The sequence below is a fragment of the Crocodylus porosus genome, unplaced genomic scaffold (genome assembly GCF_001723895.1).
Source record: "Crocodylus porosus isolate Cpor-Errol unplaced genomic scaffold, CroPor_comp1, whole genome shotgun sequence".
Classification (NCBI taxonomy): Eukaryota; Metazoa; Chordata; order Crocodylia; family Crocodylidae; genus Crocodylus; species Crocodylus porosus.
The window spans coordinates 12,490,990-12,510,440 of record NW_017728928.1 but is presented as its reverse complement, the minus strand read 5'-3'; the positions used below and the strand labels follow the sequence as shown (position 1 = coordinate 12,510,440).

General features: G+C 48.4%; 2 protein-coding genes across 4 annotated transcripts; one reads left to right on the top strand and one right to left on the bottom strand.

Moving 5' to 3' along the window:
- LOC109315084 (histone H3.3) lies at positions 1 to 1,737 on the top strand. The gene is made up of 4 exons (XM_019542592.1): positions 1 to 106; positions 464 to 605; positions 736 to 889; positions 1,012 to 1,737. The coding sequence occupies exons 2-4, from the start codon at positions 478 to 480 to the stop codon at positions 1,138 to 1,140; spliced, it is 411 nt and encodes a 136-aa protein (XP_019398137.1). The 5' UTR covers positions 1 to 106; positions 464 to 477; the 3' UTR covers positions 1,141 to 1,737.
- Positions 1,738 to 2,755: 1,018 nt separating this feature from the next.
- On the bottom strand, positions 2,756 to 18,279 carry LOC109315083. Of its 3 annotated transcripts, none has more exons than XM_019542591.1 (16): positions 18,180 to 18,279; positions 15,430 to 15,537; positions 15,077 to 15,152; positions 14,680 to 14,836; positions 13,653 to 13,698; positions 10,936 to 10,994; positions 10,766 to 10,801; positions 9,062 to 9,114; positions 8,301 to 8,433; positions 7,802 to 7,998; positions 7,574 to 7,619; positions 7,415 to 7,480; positions 5,098 to 5,157; positions 4,620 to 4,702; positions 4,073 to 4,167; positions 2,756 to 3,153 (listed from the first exon to the last, which is right to left on the bottom strand). In XM_019542591.1, the coding sequence occupies exons 1-16, from the start codon at positions 18,214 to 18,216 to the stop codon at positions 3,119 to 3,121; spliced, it is 1,287 nt and encodes a 428-aa protein (XP_019398136.1). In that variant the 5' UTR covers positions 18,217 to 18,279; the 3' UTR covers positions 2,756 to 3,118. The 3 variants fall into 3 exon arrangements, with proteins under 3 accessions (XP_019398136.1, XP_019398135.1, XP_019398134.1); XM_019542590.1 differs by having other exon boundaries at positions 2,763 to 3,594; XM_019542589.1 differs by having other exon boundaries at positions 2,763 to 4,167.
- Between the last annotated feature and the right edge of the window lie 1,172 nt (positions 18,280 to 19,451).

Here is a 19,451-nt window from a genome sequence, read left to right as displayed (position 1 = left end):
GGCGAGGAGGGCACAGTGAGGGGGTTGTTGGCGGTAGAACGAGCGGCAGCGGGACGCGGACAGCGCTCAGCGGACGACAGGGCCGGTACCTCTCCTGCTCCCAGCGGTGAGTGCGGCCCGGGTACGGCGCGGGGTGGACCGGGGCCCCGAGCGCCGCGTGGTGTCGGCCGGGTGGGGGCGATCGCGGCTCCCATCGGTGGGTCCCGGCCCGGGAGGTGGGGGGGGGGCAGAGCGGCCATGACTCAGCTGCTTCTTCCTCTGGGGTGCGGGGGAGGGGAGAGCCCGGGTTAGGCGGGGATGGTGAGTGTGACTCCTTCCGCTCCCCGGGGAGCGGCTCACGGACATCTGTGCAGGGCGTGGGGGAAGGGAGGTGTGTGGGTGAGCAAGGATCCCGGTTGGGGGTGGGGAGGTATGGGGTGCGATCCCTGTGGGATCGGCTTCACACCCATCTCCTTTCCTCCAGGTAAGTGAAGGACAATGGCTCGTACAAAGCAGACCGCCCGTAAATCCACTGGGGGGAAAGCTCCACGTAAACAGCTGGCCACCAAAGCTGCCAGGAAAAGCGCTCCCTCTACCGGCGGAGTCAAGAAACCTCATCGCTACAGGTAAGGAAATTGTGGGTGGCCCTGATGACGGCCATGCTCAACCGCCCCCGCCACTCGTCACCAGAGCCTGCGCCAGGAGAACTGGCGGGCAGCCACGTGGGCTCAAAGTTCTCCCTCTCCTTCCTCCCAGGCCGGGCACTGTGGCCCTCCGCGAGATCCGTCGTTATCAGAAGTCAACAGAGCTGTTGATCCGTAAGCTTCCCTTCCAGCGGTTGGTAAGGGAAATTGCTCAAGACTTCAAGACGGACTTGAGGTTCCAGAGTGCGGCCATTGGCGCGCTGCAGGTACTTGCGAACGGCTGGCTTGCTACTGTTTCGGTCGGGAATTTGAGGAAGCTTGGAGAGCAGGTGCAGTTTTTCCTAAAGGCTCCTAACAAGTCTCTCTCCCTCTTGTGTCCTTGAAACAGGAGGCTAGTGAAGCGTATCTGGTGGGTCTCTTTGAAGATACGAACCTGTGTGCCATCCATGCCAAGAGAGTTACCATCATGCCCAAAGACATCCAGTTGGCTCGCAGGATACGGGGAGAGAGAGCTTAAGTGAAGGCAGTTTTTATGGTGTTTTGTAGTAAATTCTGTAAAATACTTTGGTTTTAATTTGTGACTTTTTTTTGTAAGAAATTGTTTATAATATGTTGCATTTGTACTTAAGTCATTCCATCTTTCACTCAGGATGAATGCTCAAAGTGACTGTTCACATAAACCTCAGTGATGTGAGCCTTGTTGCTCAGAAGTGACAAGTTGCTAATATGCAGAAGGGATGGGTGATCTTTCTTGCTTCTCATGCATGTTTCTGTATGTTAATGACTTGTTGGGTAGCTAAACTTGTAAGGTACTAGAATTGATATAAATGTGTACAGGGTCCTTTTGCAATAAAACTGGTTATGACTTGATCCAAGTGTTTAACAATTGGGGCTGTTAAGTCTGACCATACATCACTGTGATAGAATGTGGACTTTTTCAGAGGGTGCAACTACAAGTCTTAACCACAGTGTAACTTACAGTTTCCTAAAAAAAAAAAAAAAAAGAAAAAAGTAAACCTGGCAGCTATAGAATACACTATGTGCATTTATAATAGCTATTTTATATATTGTAGTGTCAACATTTTTAAATTAAATGTTTTACATTCACATGTGAGGAGTTGTGTCATTGGTGTGTCATGGGGCTAAGTTAATAAGCTGGCTCTTCATTGCGTAAAGTGTTCTAGGAAGCACCTCTTTTGGGGTTTTTTTTGTGTTTGCTGTGCAGGGGAGAGTAAGGGTGTAGGACTTGGATTTGCTAACTACTAGCGTAGCTTACTGCATGACTAACTAAAGGGGAAGCTTAGGGCTGTACCCTCTGGTTGCTTTTTGAAGGTCAGGGTTGTTAGCTATCCCTTCTTTTCCCCCCCCTCCACTGTCTCTAAGCTCGAGGTAGCAAATACTGAGATGAGGTTTCAGCATACTGATGCCTTAACTTACTAAAGCTGAATATTTAAGTCTATTTTCAGGCTTTTAAGTTCTTGTGTTTTTTAAGAGGAGGAGGGGAAACCAGCGCAAGTATAGCTGCTCCACATAAGATGCACTATGTAGTAAGCTTGAAGAAGCCTCAATTTTAAGGATGAGAGACTAGGAAAGCCTATTGACATGAAAGCATCTACACTGAATAATAGCAGTTTTGTCTTGAAAAATGATGGAACTTTTTTTTAGGGGTTTTGAGGCACTTCTGAGGGAGCCTAGAGCCTTTCAATTCTGAGTCATGCAGCTGTGTGAGCAAGCTTTAATAAACAGGCAAAGTTCTATTTGGGCTCAGTTCAGGTTTTGAACCTGTCCATGGAAAGAGGACAATTTGCACTTAAAGCTATAAAAAGGAAAAGGTATATAGGCATAGAGTAACTCGAGCTCTTTCTGATCTGTTCAAGGGGGTGGAGGAGGAGAAAGTAACAAGAATAAGCTGCTATGAATCTAACTGTCCACAAAGGACAGTCTTAACTTTTGAGTGCATACTTAAGCTATGGTTACCAGATGATTAACTCTAAGACAGTGTTTAGTGAGACTTAATATTAGCTGTAATTTCAATCTTACCAAGTCTTTTCCTCAGCAGTTGTAAATAGAGTATCCCAGTTTTAAATATACAGGATGTGCCTTAGAAGAATAAAATGGAAGCAAGGAATAGCTCAAGTAATTTTCCACTTGATTTATTCCAAGCAAGCTTCAAAAGTTTTCAGTAAAGCTCTCCATAAAAAAGAGACTGCATTTTAAGAACAAAATGATTTTATACAAAAGTGCAGGTTCCAGCATCAGCTTTAAGAGTGACTCAAAGATGTGATGCATTTGAAATATTTCTTTCCACAATGTTAAAAAATAAAGCACTACAGCCAGTCCACGGAGAACAGTAGGAAATAGCATCTTAGTCTTAAGACCTGAGTTGGTAGGGTCTCAAACAGCTGACAAAGTTGGGCTGTCAGGAAGGCTCCAAATCTGGGTCAGCAGCATGCCTGGAGGAAGCTCATAGCTAGAGCCATCACTTTCCTTTCTCATCAGACAAACCATTCAGTATGTTTAAATCCAGCAGCTAAGGGAACAAGCATGCATTACCAATGACTCCCACACTGAGGGCAACACCCCCTGCACACTTTGCCTCCTGTAAAACTAGTTTGGGGTGCATTACCATTTCTCACAAATAAAACAGTTGACTTTATAGCTGTTGCAGCCATCTTGCTCTCTCACCCTGACTCTCAGCTATTTTGCAAGGGCACCAAACTGAAATGTCCACACATCTTAAGATGCTTAGGGAATAACATCCTTGCATCCAGACTTCCAAAGCTAAACCACTTGAGTCTTAAGTGCAAAAAGTTAAGCAGACAGAATATTACCATCTTGACTATTTTATTCCATTGTTAAGGGTGGTCCAATGTTTAAAGCACTATCTTAGGACTTGCAAGAGTTAAGTTTCTGCTTCAGAACATCCTCCTCTGTGTGACCTGGTAAGTCTTGCTGTGCCTCAACTCCCCATCTGTAAAATGGGGATAAAAGTATTTCTACCTCATGAGTGTTGTATAGATTAATATATTAAAAATGGGGAGCTTTTACAGCTATGTGAAACACCCAAAGAAAGTATTTTGAGATATGGTAACCTTAGAATTTTTACACCTGTTTCGTAACTTACTTTTAGTCATATCTTGAAGCGAGAGGCTGACCTTCCAATGGAAAAAATACCTTTTAAAACACTGATCTTTTGAAATACTATTGAACATCATTGATTTAGAGATGGTGAAACACCAGCATATCTTCCATTCTAAAATCAAATTACTAGGAGGTGCTAAAAGTTTCTTTGGTGGACATTAAAAACTATTCCATTGTATGTACCCAAGCTAATAAGACCTCAGCGAAACACGGTGGAAGTAGGTGTCTGCATGTGGCAGATAGTGGTGGAAATTCTTTCTGTTCCACTTTGTTGAACTGATAGCTAAAGCAGTAAAACCTTGGCTTACCAATTCTCTTGATGATTTCTTCACATTCTTCCTGAGAATTGGATTCAAACACAAGGCAGGCAAAGGTACTTTGTTCAGGCATCTCTGGTGAAACCCTGAATAAGGAAAATCCCCATCAATGGGCAAAATTCATTTTGCTAACACACAGTGATGCTTAAAATGGGGCATTACAGCCCAGGCTCACGACCTCCAATGTATCTGTCTGCTTGTGATCATTACAACAAGGCCAGGGGGTCCGTATGGTAGTTAGGGTAAATTACAACCCTCTTGAGAGCTTGTCCCCTTATGCAGCCTCTGCCAGACACTCCCTTGGCATTAAAAGTTGAATTGACAGCCCTGGTAGGTACATACGAGACCCTGGCCTGGCACATCCCTTTTGACCGATTGCTACACATTCGAGCTAAGCATTCCAGATCCAAATCTTTCAAAATACCTCCAAGTTTATTCTTTATTTGAGACTTGTTTAATGCTCTGCATAAAACTCTAATGAATTCAGGAGCTCGGTCACTGGAACATGACACCCACTTTATCCTCAAATGACACTTACGCAACACAGAAGGCAAAGAGATTGCTATTGTCCAAACGCCGACCCACACAGGAGATCTCTGGATAAGGGTAGTGGAGCAGAACCTATTGTGCAAGTCAGGAGAAAGATGTGATGAGAAACAAGGCTGTGACAATGCAGGATCCTGAATCCAGTCAAATATCTATAGATCTACAGTCTGTGCACTCATTCTGGGCTTAAATGAACCACTGCAAGAATACAGCTTGCGAGACTTTCTGTAGTCCATAGAGAAGTCAGAGCAGCCGTGAGCATACATACGCAGCAAAGCAGTTCTCATTGTCCAACGCCATCATGTACAGAGAAGTCCAGTCAGTACACTTGATCTGAGCCTTCAAGAGGCCGAGAAGCAAAAACTAAACACAGAACAAAGCAAAACCACACTACACGAAGCCTGACAGATGCACACCTACTTTTATACAAACTAAAGTGTCTTGGTAGATTTCAGCTCAACTCAACTCACCTTGGAAGAAGTTCTCTCTTGTATGAGGACTTCAGTTTCTTTCACATCAAATAAAACTTCCTGAACAAACAAACAGAAAACAATCACAGCTTTTTGGTGTTGCATTTAATAAAGACATGAGCAAGAGAAAAATTCACTAGGAGGTGCTATATATTATACAGAAGCCTTCCACAGCTGGTGACAAAGGGCGGATTGGTGCAGGTTATGGTAAATGAACTTTTCTGCTGTTCAGATTTTGCTTCAAATTCAAGAGGTGGTGATGGCAAATGATCCCAGTAAGTCTAGTCTCTGCTGGAGATTTGTCAGCATCACAAAACGGCCACACAAACGTCATCTGTTAGACTTGCTCGGGGGGAGCCCAAGCTGGAAACAGTGGAGGAAGCTTCAGGTCTAGATGGGCAGAGGTGGGTGAGGGAAATGCTTAGGTTTTCCTGCTGCGAAACTCAGAGGCCCCATTTCAGAGGTGCAGTCCATCTTTCCACCAGCCTTTAAGGCATGTTAAGCACCACCCATTTTGGTGTGGCAGCATTTTAAATCTTTACAAGCAGTAGGGCAACAGAGAATGGGGCCCAAACCAGTCATTGACTAAGGACACAAATCTGCAGATTTGCCAAGCTGATTAAGTGCCCTTGTGCAGATCACTGCATTTCCCCTAAACTTTTCTGTTCTGCTACCACAATTCCTTCTAGAATCTAAAATCGCTGGGGAAGCTTCTTGATCACACTAGCCAGGACAAAATGAACCAGAAGCCAGGGTGAAAGGAAAGCACGGACAGAACTGAGCCCTTCCTACACATACCTTACAAAGTTGCAGTGGCAGCTTCAAAAGTCTCCCTTTCCTAACGTAAATGCCAACACTGGTACACCTGTTACCCAAACACCAGGCTTGTTGGATCGAAGCGTTAGTATAAATAGAGCTGGGGCTGATTCTCATTCAGACCATCTCTCTCCTTCTCCAGACACAAAGTCCATTTATTCAGGGTCTGTTCACTGGACTCAGCCATGGGATTACTCTCCAGCATTCCTGTGGCAGTGGGGGCCAACCTTTTTGGCAGGCATGTCACAAATTAACCCCACATCCTCCCCGGGTGCCACTCTAATCCCCTTCCCCTCTTTTCCAAGCTCTCTTGTGCATGCATGTGCATGTATAAGCACACACCCCCTGTATGTGCGTGTATACAACACACACACACCCCCCTTCATGCTAGATAGACTTGGCTTCTTAGCAAATTATTGACTAAATCATTGCTGTATAGCATAAACCTTTTTAAGTGGCACACCTCTGATTTAGTCTACAAGGTGCAAATTTACTCTGCCATCTGCCTGACTTCTGATCAACAAAGCCAACTACCTCTCTTGTCTTAGCAAATGCCAGCATTGCCACTCACATACAAAAGCAGAAAACTTATCCTAGGCTCTAACAGGAATTGTGCATCCCTTCTAGCAGCTGTAGTATCAAGGGATGCACAAGTGAAGGGAAAGCCAGCCCTCGCTACAATACCAAGGACGTCACGACCCTCTCCAGAAGTGACCCTAACCTTCTATTCTAGGCTGTGTTTTCACTCTAACCTATGATCAGAGTGATCCATTGTTTGCAAATGGAAACACTTGAGAGAAGGATGCTTTGCCCTTAGAATCTGGGCAGTGTAAGAGCTTTTAAATGTTTCTGTGCTCTGAAATGAAAAAGTCTCTCGTGGTTTACACTTTTCCCAGCAGCTCCTGCTACCTTAGGCCAACTGCTCTCAGCAGGGCTAAATCTGCAGAGCTTCACACTTCTCACCTAGATGCAGCTCTTCACTTCTCATGAATGAGGCAGATTGAATTGACACTGCATTTCTCCAGAGAAGAAAGACTTTGCAAATCATGGGGCCCCAAATCAGGGTAGAACTTAAACAGAAACTTAAATTGTACCAACTTGAACAAGATTTAAGAATGCACTTCAGTACTTCCCTGAAGAAGGGGCAGTCATTCTTATGGACCACAGCCCTGACAATCAGGCCACATGAGCCAGTTTTGGTATAACTGGTATAAATGGAGTGACCACTTTGAGCCTTTAGAATTTGTATCCGACTACCAGAAAGTGGACAGGGCTGGTGTGCTACTATGCAGGAAAGGAGAAAAGGATGAAGAGGTGTGAAGAGGTCTGACAAGAAGAACCCTCAAATTAGGAGTTGCAGGGCAAATCCCTAGCTCTTAGCAGCCAGGGAAACTCAGTCGAGATAAACCCTTAAAAAGACACCCACACATCATCCATCTCTGCCCCAGAATGATGCCAGCCCCTCTCTCTCATTCTCTCAAGGTCACAACTGGGAACTTACCTGGGGCGGTAAGTGTTGTTCTAACACCATGGGTATACCCTGGTCCAACACCTCTTTGCCACCATACTAAAAGCAGATTGGGGGAAAAATATTAAAACATTGAACATGCTCAGGAAAACAGGAACCTTCCTCATCACTCCATAAGATTCACATGCTTACCCTTCCTACATTGGCTTGGCCCAGGTAGTGCAAGTTGTACAGCAGCCTGGGTAGAAAGGGGTTAATAGCATTAGGCTGGGAGCCTGTAGACAGCTCCACTGTTGTTACCGATGAAGGTCTTTTGCTGTGGCCCAACATGCACCAGTCCTGCTCTCCCCCTTGATGGGTGCCCACATTGATTACTTGCTGCCACCTTGCGCTGTGTTCATTGGTCCCATTGGGCCCTACCTGCCCCCCTGCAGGCACCGGTCCTCCTTCTCCTCTTTGCATCTGTGCTCATACTGGAGCTGGAAGCCGGAAACTTTCTCCCTCAGGACTTTCAGGTAGGGCAACAAGGGTTTGTACATCCCTCCGTCGTGCCACTTCCACCGGATTAAGCGGAAGTGGAGCGGCTTGCCTTTCAGCTTCTGCAGCACCGCCCCTGCCTGAATGAGAGGGGAGAACAAGGGTGGCCATTGGCAAGGGCACCTCAGTTCCTTCCCATGGTGCGCGCACAAGAGCTAGCCAGCCTGTGTTACTGCCTGCCCCTTCCTCTGCCTTGGAGCTGTCCACAAGCCACCGACAAACCATTCTCCCACCTCAGCTGCTCACTGAGGTCAGGGGACTGCTTGGGGCTTCTGTACTGCACTAACACCAGGTGACAGTCAACCTCCAGTGTGCTCTCACTTCAAGTGGGACTAAGTGGCCCAGGGGCCCTAAAATGAAGGAGCTGGCCTGTACTTCTCACCTGCCCATTGTGTGCATTCCTCAGTGAGACGCCATTGATCTCATCGATGACATCACCAGCCAGCACCACCTCGTCCACCTCTGCCTGGCTCTCAGGAAGCATCTCAATGACAAAGATCCGACCTTCCAAGTACCTGAAGACACCAAGATGCAGAATTCAGCCTGATGGACTAGATGAAAACATCCCAGGAGTTCTCTGGCTAGAGAAATACTTTGGGAACTCTAGCTTCCTTGGCGTAAAATCAAGGCTTGATCTATCTCAGCCAGTTCCCTCAAAGGAGGATATGAGGAACACCTTCAGACCATGCTGGTTTGGAATCTAAACCACGTGACAAGGCCAATGAGGCAGTCGCAGTGGGAATAACCAGATAACTCAGTCAAGTATCTGGAGCCTACCTAAAATGGGAAGACAATGCCATCCCCTCCCATACATGAGTCTTCTATTCCCCTGACATCACCAGGGCCAGCACCATCACAACATGCCTTGCAAAATCAACAGGAGAAAGCCCCTCCCCAGTCCGGACTCAAACTCTGTGCATCTGACCAGGAAGATGATAAACCATCATTACTCATGTTTTCTGATGGGCAAATGAAATATCATTCATGGCCCCAGCAGCATGAGAAAGAAGAACTATGTAAAGCTTGAGGTAATGCAAGAGAAGAGAAGACTGCAGTTTCCAGCAGCTTCATATATACCAGTTGTAACATGGGCTCTGGGCTGCTCGTGGGCAGGGGAAGGGAGGAGGAAAGCTGGTGTCTTACCTGAGTACCATCCCCAGTTCTCTGCAGGGCACTGTTTCATAGGTTACACACACCTGGAACACAACAACCATCCATCCAGCAATGTCTCCACAATGCTCAAGAAATTCCCTCAGAAAAGCTGAAAGGGACAGGGGGAGGGGAATGGGAAGAGGGCATTTTGCCCCTATTAAAAGTGAGGTAACTGAGAGGTGCCAGATTGGGACCCCTGGTTGCTAATGTCAATCTTCTATTGACATAAGAGGCACAGCAAAAGCACACATTTTCCCACAGAGCCCCATGACAGGCCCTAAAGAACGCTTTCCAGAATCTGCTAGGCTCAAACCTAAGATATCTTCTCTAAGGTTATCCAGTCCTTGGGTTCTCTGCTGAAGCTGCCAACAAGGGCACCAACCATGGGTATGTTTTTTGAGGCAGATGCCATCCCACTAGAAACTGGATTGAAGCCAAACTCATATATTCTGCCTAGGCCACCCCTCCACCCAGTGGCACTCAGTTGCTAGCTAATTTGAGCTAGGAACAGAGAAGGGATCAGTTCCAGGTTCCACTAATAACCTCTTGAGCCATCTGCTTATGGGAAGGCAACTTTCCATCTGTCCATCTGTATCCACACAGGCATCCACCACAGGTCTCTAATCTGGGGCTCAGGCAAAGCCAGAGCAGACCCTGGAAAGACAAATCTGCCTGTCTTGAGAAGAGTGATCAAAAAGTCATACAACCTGCTTGTAAATTAGTTTCTCCCTGCTCCATCAATATGAACATAAAGTCACTGGGAAGTGTTCATCCTCCCCAGTCACACCATAGGCATTCAGAAACACTTCATCATATCACATTATTTAAGGGGAACAGGGAACCTGAAATGCAGTCAGTTTGGTCATTAGCAATTTATGGCCACAAACTGTAAGTGAAACCCTAAGCCCCTTATAATCAAAGAGTTTTGCCTTGGGCTTCAGTGGAGCCAGGATTTCTCTGTATAGTGAATTACACAGCAACTAGCATGGGACACGGGCCTGATCAAAGTGGTCCCACATTTAGGTCTTGCAAAATAATAATAAAAATGGATTAATAGAATGAATTTAAGACTATCCAATGGAAAAGGGGGGGGGAGGGGGGTTCAGTTTCTTAAAGACTAATGCTTCCCTGCAGGTTCGTGGCTTCCTACCCCCAAAACACAAATGTGAAATTGAAGAGGAACAAAAATGGAACTCAAAGGTCTAATTACATTGTCCAAGCCCAAAGAAAAGCAGAGTATGACAGCAACAGTAACAATAATGGAAAGGAGCTCACCTTTTACAGCAGCCCCAAAGAATTGTAATTCACATGGTAAGTAATTCAGGACCCAGTCTTGCAAAAATGTAGTTGCCACCTCATTTCTGACCATGAACAGCCCTTCAGATCACTTTTGGCAGCAGAGTTACACAGGTGAGTAAGTGTTAACAGAATTGGGCTTACATTAAGGAATAAAATAATAGGCTAGATGCTTAGCTCATGGAAGCAGATGCAGCTCCGCCAGCTTCAATGGAATGATGCAGTTTTGTACCAGCTGCACACCCAGCCCTATGATTTTTAACTTGACTGCATCTCTTGTAACTTTACCCATTTAATCTGGGTACTCAGCGTGGGGCCACAGCAGGTAGGAGGAGGAAGAATAAAATCTTGAATCCTGCACTGGGAGGAGTCAGAAGAAAGAAAGGAAGGAAGTCTTACCGGCAGCAACCAGCTTTCATCCAAGAAACTGGAATTCTGCAAACAAAGCACAGCAGCTGGACTTCACCAAGGAAGCGGCAAAGAAAGGGAGAAAGACCTCTAGACATTTAGTTCCATTAGGCCCACAGAGCTGTATTAAAGCTGCCACCCAGAACAATTTATTACCGTACCTGCAGATCCAAGGAGAAATTCATCTCTGTCACCACCAGCATCAGTGAGAGGAAGGGCTCTGTGAGGGGGGAACCAAGAGCCAACATTACTGCCAGGCCTCTTGACAGCCATACATTCCATTATACCCCTCTCCCAGGGACACTCGAGAGGCTCAGATAATCAAAGCCATTTTCAGTGGAATTAAAACATGGAGGACATGACCCTGATGTGGGGACAGGGAGTTTAGATCCTCAGGGTTGTGCTGGATACCTTGCAGTCATAGATCTCCAACAGCTTTGTAAATGTCAGTGGTGGTGTAACCCCTACGAGAGGATGATCTCAAATTTTAGAGGGGTGGAAACAAAGCAGGGAGGTGCTGCTGGGTAAGGTAGTCTACCCATGTATGATCCTTTGCAGGGTCAGGGCCTACGGCTGCCTAGGAAAGCTGTAGCAAAGTCAGGAGCAGCATGTAGGTCTCTTCAAGGGTCTCATCACTGCTCTGCCGTATGTGCCCTGTGTCAAGCAGTCGCAGACTCCTGGGATAAGAGTCAGTACTAGGTGGCTATTGGGACTGTAGCGGGACAAGCAGGTATTTCCCAATCCCTTGCTTTCCCCCCAGCTTCTTTTAGAGTGCCATGTAGGCCAAACCGAGATGGCGACTCCAACCAAAACCTAAGAGCAAACAACCTCAACCAGCTCTGCTGCACAGCAACAGAAAAATGGCTGATCAGAAGCACTCGAAATGAGGCATGGAATGGCTTCCACATCTGCATTTTGAATGGCTGATTTTTCCCCACCCCACTGGCTGTGCTGCTCAACACAGTCCTGCAGCTGCGTGGCCCAGCATGCGATTCACAGGCCTCACCAAAACCCATAGTGTTGATCCGATCATGACCTTGGTGATAGAGAGACTTCTAGTGTAGGGAAGGTGCTGGTAGTTGCTGGGGTTTTTGCCTTGGTACTCTTTAGGCAAGCTCCAAACAAGGTTAAACACCACAGGAACATTGTAGGAGCCCTATTTCAATACTACTGATGGAACTGCACAAGTGGGGGTGATGCTAGCTAAAAAAACCCTATAACCTAGGCCAGACACTGCCATCCAAAGCTCAACCAATTCAGTGAGGTTCCTTCCATGGACTTCACTGGGCTCTGAGTCAGGACCCCAGAAAACACCCCTCACAAGTAGCTTTCACCCTGTTCTGTCTCAACTCTAAGGCTGCTCTTTTGCTCTGATACAGCTACAGCTTTAGCACTAAAGGGGACTCATGACTACACTACAAGTCCAGGGTGATTTATAAGCCACCAAGGTACCATTTTAACTCACGTTATTTATCATAATCAAAAGATTAAAGGCTTTCACCCTGCCCCAATCCTCCTGGGAAAACAGTTGCAGATGGAGCCACACAGTATGTCGGAAGCAATGCAGCTAGTTACGAGAGCGGGGAAAGCATTCCAGTTCTGACACTCGCAGGGGATCAGCAGGGGCCGGGCTGTTAAGAGTCACCCCCAGAGACATCCGACAGCTTGAAGCTCACTTGGAAAAATGCTCCCATTAAAAGGAAAATCAAAATAAATCACACTTTTAAAAATCCAGTGTTTCTCCTTCTCAGGGCAAGAAACCACCAGAGCATCCAGTTCAGTGTGAATCACACACACCTACATTTCTTATTCTACCACTGAGGTAGTTTACTTAGATTTTACCACTTAGTTCTGCTGGGGGTGGGGTGGGGGGGAAACCACCTAGGAAATTAGCTTTCTACTCCACACCATCATAATGTAACATCTGGGCTGCAAATGGTACAGTGGAAGATACAACAACTGCTTTACTGAGAGAGGCAAGGATATTTTTTTTGGTTGATATATTTTATTGGACCAACTGCATCTTTGGGGTGAAGTTAAATGGAAGGTATCAACCCAAAAATCCTTGTCTCTCACGAGATTCCTGGACCATCACAGCTACAGTGTTACTCTAATACTATACTACTATAACATGGAAGAGGGATCATGATGTTTCATAGTTTCTAGGGTCGGAAGGGACCTGAGCAGATCATCTAGTCCAACCCCCATGTTATTTATATGAATATGCAATTTTGCACAATTAAAAAAAAATAAACAAGACTTAGCATCTGAATAAGACAATGATGATTTTTTTCACATTACAGTGGTGCTTAGAGGGCTTATTCAGAACCAAGATCCAGTGGTGTTAGGTTTTATTTTAAGGAGTCTGCAATCTGACAGGCAAAGGTATGGGAAGGGAGGTATTAGGAACTGCATTGTTACATATTAGAAATTAAAGACTAGAGAGATCGTGAAATATACACAAAGGTCACACAGGAAAGTCAGTGACAGATCACAGAAGCCATCTCTCCCAAGTCCCAACACCCTTTAAAAGACATCATTTTCTTATAATCATTCCTTGCCAAGCTTACTTTTTAATGAAATGGGACAAATTTATTCCCCGTTTCCCAATGCAAACAGCATTGTCACCAATGAAGTACCATCAGGATTAGGTTCAATCCTGGCCACAAAAACTGCACTTCATCCTTTGAAGGGCTTCCATCTTAAAGTCCGTCTCCAGATAAAATTCTCCATAAGTGGAATAAGAAAAAAACTGTAGAATGCACCTGCATAGATGCACCTGTGCAGTGCATAGCCTAGATGTGATTTTGTTTTCAGACCTAGATATCAACTTGTTTTAAAGGACATTACTAAGTATTGCAGGAAGTCTCTACCTTACCCATGAAATCTTCGTTTCCCAGGACTGAGGTCACAGGATCATAAAACTGAAACATATTTAAAAACTTATTTAGCGGCATGCCAAGACTCAAGAAAACTCAAGCCAAGCTGGTCCAGCATGCTGCATTTTAAAACACATCCATTATGCACAAAGTGAAGAATGAACCCATGCCCATTTGCAAGAACAGGGGTGAGCAAAATGCAGACTGCGGGTCAGGTGTGGTCCGCCAGGACATTTTATCTGTCCCGTGGGGCCCCTAAAAAATTTAGAAAATTAATATTAATCTGCCCCTGGCTGCTGGCCATGTGGCCCTTGATGGCTTGCCAAACCTCCATAAGCAGCCCTCTGCCCGAAATAATTGCCCGCCCCTGCCTTAGAAGTATGGAGGTTTATTTAAAACCCATTTGAACTGAACTCTTTCCCATAAGCCAATGGCTCTCAACCTTTTTTGCAGTTCAGGTCGCCCCTCCATAACTTTTCTGAACTTGGCAACGTCCTGGTTAAGAACCACTGTTGCGCTACCTCAGCTCATCTCTGTGGTTGGAATTAGAAGCCCAGATTTTCAAAAAACACTGTGGGATGACAGGGGGTGGGGAATCTTGTGGGATGACAAAAGGTGTGGACACGTGGCATGTTTCCTACATGCAGCAGACATACTCTGTAGTCAAATGCCACATTGTAAGCCATTTAAAACCAGGGTGCAGCTATCCTCTTGAAAAACACACTTTACTATGGAGTAAAAACTAGAACGGGTCATGGGTCTGCTCAGTTCTATACTGGGGTAGCTGCTGGCTCAGTAAGAACAGGCCTCACCACCCCTAGGGACCAGGTGCTGTAAAAGCATCTATAGCAGCATCCAGCTTGGGAGAGCTGCTCATGTGTCCACTCCTTACTACAGAGTAAATTTACTGCCAATGAAAATCCAGGGTCAACTGGTCCGTAGTGATGGTGCTGTGTATCCTGCACCCTTAGTTCATCCAGAGTGGTTCCCCCCGCCCCTTGCTTTTATGCCGAAAACTCTTCTGACCTCTGGCAGCTTAGGAGACCGAGACAGCTGTCGAACAGCAGTCGCTAGTAACTTTCCATTTAAAGCCAAGCGCAGGAAATACCGGCCTCGTCCCTGCGCTGTCAGCAGCTTCTCACAGGAACTGGCTCTCTCTATTATGATGGACAGGGGAGTTACCCTATAAACAGAAAGAGGGGAAAAAACAGTTAACTCTCAGCACTTGCTCATTTTCATATACAGCAGCACCTGCCACTGAGGAATGACCAGTTCCCAGATCTTGGTCCCCTAGGAGAGGGCCCTGCTCTCGCCCCTGGGCTTCCCTTCCAGGAGACAGTATCCGTCATGCCACTGCTGAAGCAGCTGGGCAGATTCTGGGGCACAACCAAGCTGTCTGGGGGTGTTTGCCGAAACCGCTCACCTGCTGGCAGTATCCTGCTGAGGAAGCTGTTCTAGCCAGTGCCAATAATCCCGTCTCCTGAAGCCCAAGACTGGCTCTGCAGGAGAGAGAGAGAGAGAGAGAGAGAAGAGGAGCTCTGTTAGAAAGACTCTCTGACAGGAACCACAGGAGAACCCTTCCTTCTGAGAGGCTGCAAAGACAGAGGCCCACAGTCTTCATGACCTTCTCCAACCAACACAAACCCCTTCAGCCTCGTCAGGTCTGAGCTCTACTCATCCTCTGCTGATACAGGTGCTACAGGCATGAGCTTATACCAACTTGCCCTCTGCCATCCCCTCCCCATCCTCCACAGAGCAGCAGGAGCAGCTACTTACGTTTCATTCCTTTCCGAAGGATCATTTCCAGGATCTCACAGAAGGAGGTGAGGTGCGGCGAGGCATCTGTGTATGGGCTGTTCCCTTCCTTCAGGCTCAGGATGCACACTGTGAGGACACAAGGGCAGGCAGAAGGCTTTAGGGCACCTGTTCACCATCAGCCCCTCAAGGGACTGGTATAGTTCCATAGTTAGTAGGGTCAGAAGGGACCTGAGCAGATCGAGTCTGGCCCCTGCCACGGCAGGAAAGAGTACTGGGGTCAAACAACCCCAGCAAGGTGTTCATCTAGCCTCCTCTCAAAGACCCCCAGGGTAGGAGCCTGCTACCCTGTATGATAGCCATGTATGATAGCTACATGAGAGCTTACAGATTGAATCAGCACCCAGTCTGCTAGATGCCAGGTGGAAGAACCATGTGTCAACAGGCCAGGTACAAGGTCAAACCATTTGCCCAGCCCTTATAGGGATAAGGTCAAATAAAATACTGAGAAGAAAGAGAACTCACTCTTCTTTTCAGCCTTACTCAAGGGGGTCAGAGCCAATAGGCTACTGTTACACTTCGGGCAAGTGGCTTAAATGCTGGGCCTAAGCCTCTCTGTATGTAAGAGGAGGGATAACAATGCTTGCCCCTTTCTAGAGGTGTTACATAGATTGGTTAATATATATAAAATGCATTGAGGACATGAAGCCCTAGAACAGTGTTCACAAATGGCCCAGTCCTGAGAAAGACCAAGCTAACTCAACTCTCCTTGATTTCAGGGAGAAGCAAGATTTGTCTGGGGATACCTTGTATTGAACCAGCTATATAGCTGGGAGAGATGTCAGACCAGCTTTTGAGCATAAAATGCCCTTCCCTACAACACCAGTACTTGACTTTGGGGGCTGCGGAGAATACTTGATATCTGACAGGACCGGGTACAACAGCTGGCCTCCATTTCACCTTCTCTGCTGGAGGGACGTGGGCATATCAGCATCTGCAGCTTTATTTCAGTCATCCCCTTTCTGTCAAGTCACTCAGGCTTGAAGGGTAAGCCCTGTTACCATCTGGAGAGCTGGATCGCAGCAGGCTGAAGAGGCTGAGAGGACTTTCCCCAGGGAAGAAGGGATGCTTTGATCAGTGTCCAAGACCAAACTCAAGCTGCCCTGCTGGAGAAGAGCCTTCTTTCCTTCATGTTGGTGCTTGTCCCTTGACTATCAGATTTTATAAAGCCACCTGCACTTTCCTCTTACCTATTATATCGCTAGAAGCCAGGTGGTGCCAAGAAAGCTAAAGCCTTGCTGCTGCTTCCATGTTTAGGCCACAACGTATGCACAAAAAGCAAACGAGTAGCAAAAGTTGTACCACACAGGCCTCTGTTGCCGTCACCTCTCACTTCCTCAAACCTATTTTACTCCCCGCTTCTCATCCTCCTTTGCCATGTTGCATCTGAATCAGACAACAAATTCTTCAGTGCTGGGGCAGCTTTTACACTGGATCTGTCAAGCAATGCTGTACAGCCAGTAGCCTTCAAAAAGTCTCCTCCCCACCACTTTGATTCCTGAACAGGCACCTACAGGCAGCCTAAGAAAAGGGAATGACTCTCTCACACACACACACACTGAAAAGCCACTTAAGTTCAGCTTCTTGAGCTGAATAACCTGCTGGTATCACAATACAATAGGCTGGGCTTTCACAAACACTGATTCACCCTTTCAGGACTCTAGTGCTGCCCTTCCATCGCACAGGCCACAGATCCACATGTAGTGAATCTGGGTTTCCAAAGTACCCCGAAATGTAAAAGACGGAGACCAGGTTTGCCACGCACCCCAGAAAGGACCCTTTTTCAGAGACTGCACATTTTCGGGACAGGCAGGTCCCTAAGGAAGGGAACGGAGCAGGTGAAGCACTAATGATGCAGGGTGCAACCGTCGTCGCTCCTTGGAAGAGAAACCAGGCACCGGGCTCTGAAAGGAAAACCACCTGGGATAGCTGTGATGGGGAATCATTGCAGCCTGGCTGATAGGAGGAACACTTTGCCTTGTCCAGAACTGCTGCGACCACGCCTGTTCGGGGGATGTGTTAGCTCCGTGCTCACCTGTGCTCAGGGCCAGCAGCTCAAAACCTCTAAAAGCCACTGGCTCCAGGGCCCCCTTGCAGGGGCAGGATTTTATAGGGAACCCATGCAGGCCAGAGCACACAAGGTGGGTCAGCACAGCGGCTGCTCCACACGCCCTGGGTGTACGCGAAGCCAGGAAGCTGGTGTTGGCCTGTTTCAGATCACAAAGAGGCAGGTGTGTCCAGCACACACAGGTGTGTCTGCTGCGCCCTTCCCATGGTATTACCCTTCTTATATCCTGCACGGGGCCAGCTGCCCTTCGGGGCTGACAGACAGCCTCCACCAGAGGTGCACGGGGGTCCCCAAGAGCATGGCGAGAAGACAACACTCTCCCCAGCTGGGGGGTCCCCCGGGCATCCCCAGCACTGGGCCCTTCCACCAGCCCCTGTCCCCACAGCCTCCCCCCTACTGACATCACAAAGGCGGGCTGTCTGTCGCCACGGTGCTACGGGCCCCACAAGCCAAGCCCAGGATGTGGCCCGCGCCCCCCATCACCTTGCAGGGGCCCTGCGCCCATTCTGCCCCTGCCCCCAAAACAGCGGCAGCGAGCTGAGCACCTGCTGCGGGTCACGCATGCTCCAGGGCAGCGCCGCCCCCAGCCCAGGCCCAGGCAGCCGAGGTGCAGGCAGGCCCCAGGCCCCCTCCCGCCGCTCACCTTTCAGGGCGCCCACCAGCGGCTCCCTGCCCGCCATGCCGCCCGCGCACTGCCCGCGCCCTCCGCCAGCACGCGGCGACACACTGGGCCGTACCACCTGCCCGCCGCGCGGGGGGGCGGGGGGGGGGGGGGGGGGGCGGCCCCCCCCGCCGCGCGGGGGGGCGGGGGCCGGACGCACGGCGCGTCCCCAGCCCGCGGGGAGCTGGGCCGGGGGCCCCTCCACGGCTCTCCGGGGGGAGGGAGGAGGAGGGGCGTGTCCGCCTGGCCGGGGTGCGTCATGGGAGACTGAGCAGTCGTGCCCCCCCCGCGCAGGAAGTGGGCTGCTCCGCAGCTGTGGAATGTCGGGGGGGCCCAGCACCCTGCGCGCTTCAGTCGTGGAGCAGGGGGCGCCGTCGGGGGGGGGGGCTCAGCCCGTTTCAGAAGCTCCTTGGCCTGCAGCCGCGCTCCCGCTCGCAGAGGGCTCACGCAGGCCGGGCCAGCCTTCGTCTCCTGCCCTCCCGCCTCATCCCCTCAGCCTTTAAAGCAGGGGCTCTCAGCCTAGCTGCACTGCAGGTCTCCGGGTTAGGTGGGGGCCGCCCCCAGCTTACTTCCAGTCACACAAAGCGTTTTAAACAGGATGTCGCGTGGGATGCAGCCGCGCGCTGACCCGGCTGCACGGGGTGAAAGCCACGGCTGTAAAGGATCAGGCGCCCGGTTGAGAATCACTGAACTAGCAAAATAACTACCCCTCCTGAAGAGCCCCCCCCCCCGCCCCAGCTTCTAAACTAGGGAGTGTCTCTGAAGGATAGCTGCTATCGCTACACCGCAGCCGTGTTTTTCTTGCAGTCCCTGCTAAACGCCCTGACCCCCGCGAAGGGCTGCAACCTTCAACCAGTTACGTTGCCTTAACTTACTGGACCAAGACCCCGGATAAGTGAGGCATCATCACGAACAAGGCCAAAGCGGAGGGGCTGTGATGAAGACCAGCACCAGGACCATCAAGACACGAGGGTGAAAAGAAGCCGGGTTGTCACCCAGTGAAAGAAACACTACCCTGTTGTCTGGGAGAGGAGAATGGGATTTTTTTTTTTTTTTTTAAAATGGCCTCACCTTGAGTGCAGTGATATGGCCTCAAAGCCACACAGGTGGGTGCTATGAACCCCTCCCCTAAACGATGCATAGATTAAATGGATCAGATCATAGGATGACACTTTGTATTTGGCTGGTGACAGGTAGGGAATACGGATGGTTGCCCTTCCAGCTGAAACTGCTCTGCGTAGCACCCTCCATGCC